Source organism: Pan paniscus, chromosome 22, assembly GCF_029289425.2.
Source record: "Pan paniscus chromosome 22, NHGRI_mPanPan1-v2.0_pri, whole genome shotgun sequence".
NCBI lineage: Eukaryota > Metazoa > Chordata > Mammalia > Primates > Hominidae > Pan > Pan paniscus.
Window position 1 is genome coordinate 30514662 of NC_073271.2, and position 7383 is coordinate 30522044.

Below are 7383 nucleotides of genomic sequence, written 5' to 3' on the forward strand. Positions count from 1 at the left end.
TGGCCAGGTTATGTGATTTTAAAGTCCCACTGTATTTTATTAAGGAGTTGATTGAGCCTCAAGGAAGTAAAGCAACTTATCCAGAACATATAACTACGAAGCTAGAAACTCAAGATTCCAACTAGGTCCATCCAATTCCAAAAGCCCGGTGAACTTTCTATTACTTTCTATGGGAAGTTTTCAGGTTTAGTATAAAGCAACATTTCTTAATTATGAATACAATCTTATGTAACCAAATTGCACATTAAAGGGTATTCCTTTTGATCCTTCTTTCCTCTTTTCTAATAATTTTTACAAGGCCTCAAAGGAATAGAACTCTAAATCTGTTTTATTAAATTGCTTTAGTTTTCAAACAAAAATAGCTCCTGTTGGTTTATCTTTAGCTGATAACCTAAAAACATTCCTTTTTTATCGCTGTAAAATAATGTGTCTTTAAAGGATATTCTGTCTCCTCTTTTATGTTGAAATAAAATTTTTTGGTGTCCAGGGGAGTTGGCCATTTTAGCGGCTGGTGTCTCATCTGAGGTCAGAGGTGAGTCTTGCGACATAGAAATGACGGGGGTGAAAAAGGAAAAGCTCAGCTTCAATAACTAAGCTAAGCACGGTGGTGAGGAGCATGGGCTTCAGAATCTCTTGGCCCCAGTGCCTTGCCAGTGCCTCAGTTTCCTCATCTGTAAAACAACTGACAGGATTAAGAGAATTAAATTATAATAGTTATGCATTAGTGGCAAGGCAGCATGAAGAATGGCTCTAAGCGTGAATTTTGGGTTGAATCTCTCTGGGCCTCAGTTTTCCACATACATTTATTTATTTATTTATTTATTTATTTATTTATTTATTTATTTATTTATTTTGAGAGGGAGTCTTGCTCTGTCACCCAGGCTGGAGTGCAGTGGCACGATCTCAGCTCACTGCAACCTCCACCTCTAGGATTCCAGTGATTCTGCTGCCTCAGCCCCCTGAGTAGCTGAGATTACAAGTGCCCGCCAACACACCTGTCTAATTTTCGTATTTTAGTAGAGATGGGGTTTCACCATGTTGGTCGGGCTGGTCTCGAACCCCTTACCTCAAATGATCTGCCCACCTCGGCCCCCCAAAGTGCTGGGATTACAGGAGTGAGCCACGGTGCCCAGCACGTGTAGCTGTTGGTGCCTATTATTCCAGAACCGCAGAGGCATGGAATAAACAGGATGTAGGGCAAAACCCACTCATCTCCCAAAACTCAGGCCACCCACACGTGGGCCTGCACAATGACAGCACATTGAAGTGACCAAGGAAGTTTGAGTACCATGGTTTGCTCTCAAGGAACTTAAATCCTAAAATGTACATGAAATCCTGAGGGAAAAAGACCTCACAAATATACCATACAATAGGAGTTATTTCACCAGGTTAATTGCCAATGAGAAATGCAATGTTTCTATTGGCAGAGCAAGACTTCCTTTAGCACCTGTGGCTGGCTGAACAGTGGCCACCAAAGATCTCAAGGTCCTGTTCCCTGGAACCTATGAATGTTGCTTTAGATGGAAAAAGGTCTGCCTATGTGACCAAGTTAAGGATTTTGAGATGTGAAGATGGTTTTAGATTACTCAGGTGGGCCCTGAATGCAATCTCAGGTCCTTATAAGAGGGAGGCAGAGGGAGATTTGACACAGGATGAGAAAGTGGTGTGGCCACAAGCCCAGGAATGCCGGTGGCCACCAGAAGCTGGAAGAGGCAAGAAACAGGTCCTCCCTGGAGCCTCTGGAGAGAGTGCTGCCCTGCCAACAGCTTGCCTTTGGCTGTCTTCTCTGTCCTGTCCTGTCCTATCCTTTTTCTTTTCTTTCTCTCTCTTTTTTTTTTGTTTTTTTTGGAGATGGAGTCTTGCTCTGTTGCCCGGGCAGGAATGTGATGGTGTGATCTCGGCTCACTACAACCTCTGCCTCCCAGGTTCAAGTGATTCTCCTTCCTCAGCCACCCAAGAGCTGGAATTACAGGCGCCCACCACCATGCCCAGCAAATTTTTGTATTTTTAGTAGAGATGGAGTTTCACCATGTTGGCCAGGCTGGTCTCCAACTCCTGACCTCAAGTGCTCCTCCGACCTCAGGCTCCCAAAGTGCTGGGATTACAGGCATGAGCCACTGAGCCACAGTGCCTGGCCTCTTTCCCTTCCCGTCCCCCTTCCTCTTTCCCTTCCCTTTCCCTCCCCTGCCCCCTTCCCCCCTGCCCCCTCCCTCTCCCCTGCCCCCCTCCCCCTCCTTCTCCCCTCCCCTCCCTCCCCTCCTTCCTTCCTCCCTCCCTTCCCTCCCTCCCTTCCTTCTTTCTTTCTTCTTTCTTTCTCTCTCTCTCTCCCCTCCCTCTCCTCCTTAGCCCCCCTCCTTTCTCCCTTCTCTCTCTTTCTTTTTGAGACAGGGTCTCACTCTGTCACCCAGGCTGGCGTGCAGTGGTGCGATCAGAGCTCACTGTAGCCTCAAGCTCCTAGGCTCAAGCGGTCCTCCTGCCTCAGCCTCCCGAGTAGCTGCAACCACAGCCACTACATCTGGCTTAATTTCTGTTGTTTTAAGCCACCAAGCCTGTGGTAATTTGTTTCAACAGTCACGACAAACTAATATAGCACTGTTGACTGTCAAGTGAGGCCTGCAACAGTGGAAACTTTGTAGTTCTGAGTGGTCAGCTGTTTGAGGTGTGATTAATCTCCAGGAAAAATGTTACCAGGATTCCCTTTGTAACCATGACAAAATGCTGAGAAGTGGTGGACACTTAGTTGCTGAAAAGCACTGAACATTCGCTTTCATCTGACAAAGCCTTTCTGAATAATACAGGAAGGTTCAGGAGGGAAAGAAGGCAAGCAAACAATGGGATGCTTTCTGCACATGGCTGTCAGGAAATTCTGGGTAGAAATTCTTTCTTTCTTTCTCCTTTTCTTTTCTTTTTCAGACAGTCTGACTCTGTTACCCAGGTTGGAGTGCAGTGGTGCAATCTCTGCTCAATACAACCTCCACCTCCCAGGGCTCAAGTGATTCTCCCACCTCAGCCTCCCTAGCAGCTGGGAACATAGGTGTGCGCCACCATGCCCAGCGAATTTTGGTATTTTTTGTAGAGACGAGGTTTCACCATGTTGCTGGCCTCGAACTTCTGAACTCAAGCAATCCTTTCACCTTGGCCTTCCAAATTGCTGGTACAGGCATAAGCCACTGTGCCCAGTCCAGAAATGTTCATAAATTGTTTTTTTTCATAGACCTTATTTTTTAGAGCCATTTTTTAGTTTCATGCAGAATTGAGTGAATTGAGTGGGTGCCCCACCACCCACCACCGCTACCAACATCCCATGTAAGTGTACAAATTTTTTTTTTTCTTTTACAGGCAGGGTTTCACTTTGTCACCCAGGCTGGAGTGCAGTGGACAACCATAGCTCACTGTAGTCTCAAACTTCTGGCTCAAGTGATCCTCCTCCCTCAGCCTCCCAAGTAGCTAGGACTATAGATGCATGCCACTCAGCCCAGCTATTTTGAAATATTTTTGTAGAGATGAGGTCTTGCTGTGTTTCCCAGGCTGCTCTTGAACTCGTGACCTCAAGCAGTCCTCCTGCCTCAGCCTCCCAAAGTGCTGGGATTGCAGGTGTGAGCCATTGTGCCCAGCCATAAATTATTCTTTTTACACACCTCAGAATGATTACCTCTAAAATGACTGTCTGAATGTACATAACCAACAGTGAATTTTATGATATGTTTAACAGGGGTCAAGTCTTTTTCTATAAAAATGAAAAAGACAACCACAAATTCTTACAACGGACATCGGCAGCAGCCCCAAACCTAAATAGGGAGGTGTTGTCCCAGCTGCAAGTGGCTCAGCTACAGGGTCTCGAGATGAAACTCCACGGCACAGTCTAATGACCTGCTGGAATTTCTGGAGTTGGCGGGGAGATTGGCTGGATAAGTGGTCTCTGCAGACCCCCATGCGTGCCACCCCTTTGCCCACCATAGCCCACTTGAACCCACCACTGTCATAACTTTCCAGGTCCTAACTGGGACCACCTACTCCCCTTGGAGGGTCCGGATGGAGTTTCCCCTCTGCGGCTGCCTCTCACTCATCCTCCACCGCTTTGCCGACAAGGAAGGACAATTGGGAGGAGGGAGTCTTGCTTGGCGACCATCTGGACAATATCTTGCCCATGGCAAGCTGGATCCCTGTGGATTACTTTGGTGGGTGGAAACTCGTTGGCACACTATTTAATTTGGGCTTTTTGGGGGATGACTGCACACTGGTTCTCTTTTTTTCTCAGACCTAAATTTCGACCACTCAACCTTTCAGCCTGCTCACCCCTGCTTATTGCCATCCACCTTTGGGCTGGGTTAGACCTAATCCTCCCCTTGACAAAGCCCTCAAAGTAGCCTTCACAAGATAAGAGTCGAGACCCCTAACTTACCAACAAATTTTAATGAAACTTCTAGTAAACTCAAAGCGCTTTGCCAACATCCTTAGGAGCAACCCAGTTCTCGCAGCACCCCATGTGAGGTCACTGTTGAAGTATCTTTGGCTGCAATGGTGTGGAATCCATCTCGACAGAGTTGACGGTAAAGACCAGACATGTAGCAGCCTCACTGCTTGTTGGAGGAACCGCCCTTAAGAAAATTTCCCAAGATAGTAGTTTTCCCATCTCCGTACTTTGCTAGTTAATGTTCTCCACTTGCTTGCGTTTATCCTTTCAATTCCTTTGCTAATTAAATGGCTGAAAAGTATACATTGGTAAGAATAGCCACTGTCAATGGAATGCAAACAAAACTCGTTTCTGTTATTGATGATAAACCATTTCAGAGAAGACCAGGCTGAGTCTAAAGGGTTCAGATAATTACAAGGGGAAGGCAGAGAGAGTAGTTCATGGCCACAGGACTTGGCCACCTCTGGGCAACACATAATGCTTGCTAAGCTAATGACTGTAGGGATATAGAACTGGCCCTCAGCCTCTCTGTCTTCCTTTGGCCTCTGCTCTTCCTGCTGCCTTCTCTCTTTGACCACGATGACACACTTTCCATAGGCCTTCCTCACCACATCACAGAACTCAGAGAAGAGGCTGTCTTCTTGTTTGATACACAGCTCGTCTCTTAGGAACACCCGATATTTCCAAGGCACCCATCCTTGACTACCCGCAGCATGCACAATACACCAAGTTGGGGTTTGTATGAAATATCCATCACTAATATCTTCCCCAGTTACGAGACTTTCTGGGATATTGGTTTCCCCAAAATATACGGTCTTAAATCCATCATATTGCAGTGTTCTCAGGGTTTTCAGATATTGGAGGCATTGCTTCCTCTTGATGCCATCAAATTGACTTCTGATAATGACATTTCTTAAAAGAGGGCTTGCAAAGCGAGGCATGGTGGCTTCTCAAGTGTTTTTAAAAGCTTGCACATCTGCATCTGGGGAGAGATGGCAAGTGGGGGATGATGACCTCATAAAGGGCTTTCTTACAGCGGTGCCAGTCCCACGCATACACTTCAGATTTCAAGCATCATGGAATAAATACTCAGAACAACTCCCTGCTGACCCATAAAATATGGGAATTGCAGACGCTACCCATAAAAATGCTACTTTGACATCACTTCTGCAATAGGTCTGAGACAGAGGTTGGCAATCTTTTAATAGTAATGAGCCTACCCATTTGGCTTAAGATGGGGAGAAATGTTTACATTCATTCATCCATTTCAAAAATATGTACTGAGCACCTGCTATACACCAGGCATTGTGCCAGGCACCAGGGGTATTGTCATGACACACCCAGGGAGTCCTGGACTTACGTGTTGTGTGTCTGTGTATGCATAGAATTTGTGCCAGTTGCCTTCCCATTTGCACAACTAAGAGTGATTTTTTCCAGGTGGCAGAAGGAAGGTATGGCAAATTGCAAAAGAAAGTCAGTCTGCACACCTAGCTTCCACTGGAGCTTGCAGGTCTTTTTTTTTTTTTTTTTTTTTTTTTTTCTGAGAGGGAGTCTCTCTCTGTTGCCCAGGCTGGAGTGCAGTGGCACGATCTCGGCTCACTGCAACTTCCGCCTCCCGGGTTCAAGTGATTCTCTTGCCTCAGCCTCCCGAGTAGCTGGGACTACAGGCACCTTCCACCACGCCCGGCTAATTATTTGTATTTTTAGTAGAGATGGGGTTTCACCGTGTTAGTCAGGATGGTCTCGATCTCCTGACCTCGTGATCTGCCCGCCTCGGCCTCCCAAAGTGCTGGGATTACAGATGTGAGCCACTGCGCCCACCCGGAGCTTGCAGTTATTGAACTAATTCAATACCTCATCTTGAAAGCACTTTTAATTTTATAAACTCAGGCAAAATGACGGTTTGCTTCAAACTCTAACCATCTCTTCCTTTGTATTTTCTTGCCTCTTTAATCAGAGCTAAAGACATTTCATAAAATGGGCATGAAGGATGAAGACGTGGACAAAATGATTGGTCAGGTCCTTTGCTCTACTGTTGAATGGAGGAGGATTTTTTTTTTCCCTCACACAGGGGTTTTCTTGGAGCTCAAGTTTGGATGACCCCAGACAGTAAGATAATCTCATCATGGTAAAGTTAATATGAAACATGTGGTCTCCAAACAGCCTCTCCCAGAGGCCAGGATCAGCAGGTTTGAGTGGATAATTGGCTTGTGGTCATTTTCTCATAGGATTTTTCTTTTAGTAGTGGAAACTGTTTTTCAAATCAAATTTGGATGCCAACTATGTGGAACAGAAGTGTGACTGCTCTGGTGGAAGTGGCAATGGTAGTCCTAGAGTCTCCCTGTCAGCCACACCCTTTGTCTCCCCCTACCCAAGGGACCCTGTGGCCTGGAACCGCAGTGTGAAATGCTATATAGTGCAATGAAGTCAATTCTAAGACAAGAGTTCTTTGCCTTTCTCATCTAATTTTTAGTTATGGATATGAGACGCTTGTTCAGAAGTATGGAAAAGTATATATAATATGTTATCTTTTAGATGTGGGCGTAAATATGCTTATGTATGCAATGTGCTTATATTTTAACGCATAAACAACATGAATAAAGCAAACACTGTAGACTTCTCCAAATGTATCTTGTTTTACAGTTTTCATTTTGGAAAATGTCAACACTTTTACATTAAAAAATATTACTCAGCCATAAAAAAGAATGAAATCACGTCTCTTGCAGCAACATGGACAGAACTGGAGGGCATTATTCTAAGTGAAATAATTCAGAAACAGAAAGTCAGATGCCACATGTTCTCACCTTTAAGTGGGAGCTAAATAATGTGTACACATGGGTACAGAATGTAAAATAATGGACTTCGAAAGGGAGGCTGAGATGGGAGGACCATTTGAGGCCAGGAGTTTGAGACAAGCCTGGCCAACATGGTGAAACCCCTTCTCTACTAAAATGCAAACAAATTAGTCA

General features: G+C 45.3%; 2 protein-coding genes across 5 annotated transcripts in view; one reads left to right on the forward strand and one right to left on the reverse strand.

The window, feature by feature from the left end:
• SMIM11 (small integral membrane protein 11) overlaps positions 1-7040 on the forward strand; it is a 29984-nt gene extending 22944 nt beyond the window's left edge. For 3 of the 4 annotated variants that reach the window (XR_612775.6, XM_034947882.3, XM_034947884.3), the window contains 2 exons: positions 3994-4178; positions 6372-7040. Coding sequence is in view for 2 of the 4 variants with exons in the window: in XM_034947882.3 (XP_034803773.3) it covers positions 3994-4178; positions 6372-6377 (191 nt within the window). In the remaining 2 variants the exon portion in view is untranslated. The remainder of the gene's footprint in view (positions 1-3993; positions 4179-6371) is intronic. The other variant, XM_008977690.6, reaches the window with a different exon arrangement.
• Positions 4185-5392, reverse strand: C22H21orf140 (chromosome 22 C21orf140 homolog). Its single transcript, XM_003823972.5, has one exon. It carries the CDS (start codon positions 5353-5355, stop codon positions 4600-4602), a length of 756 nt encoding a protein of 251 aa, XP_003824020.1. The 5' UTR covers positions 5356-5392; the 3' UTR covers positions 4185-4599.
• Positions 7041-7383: the final 343 nt, after the last annotated feature.

Bases quoted from the DNA above. Each gene is read 5' to 3' on its own strand.
- C22H21orf140 (XM_003823972.5), bottom strand. From the start codon at position 5,355: ATGCCTCGCTTTGCAAGCCCTCTTTTAAGAAATGTCATTATCAGAAGT.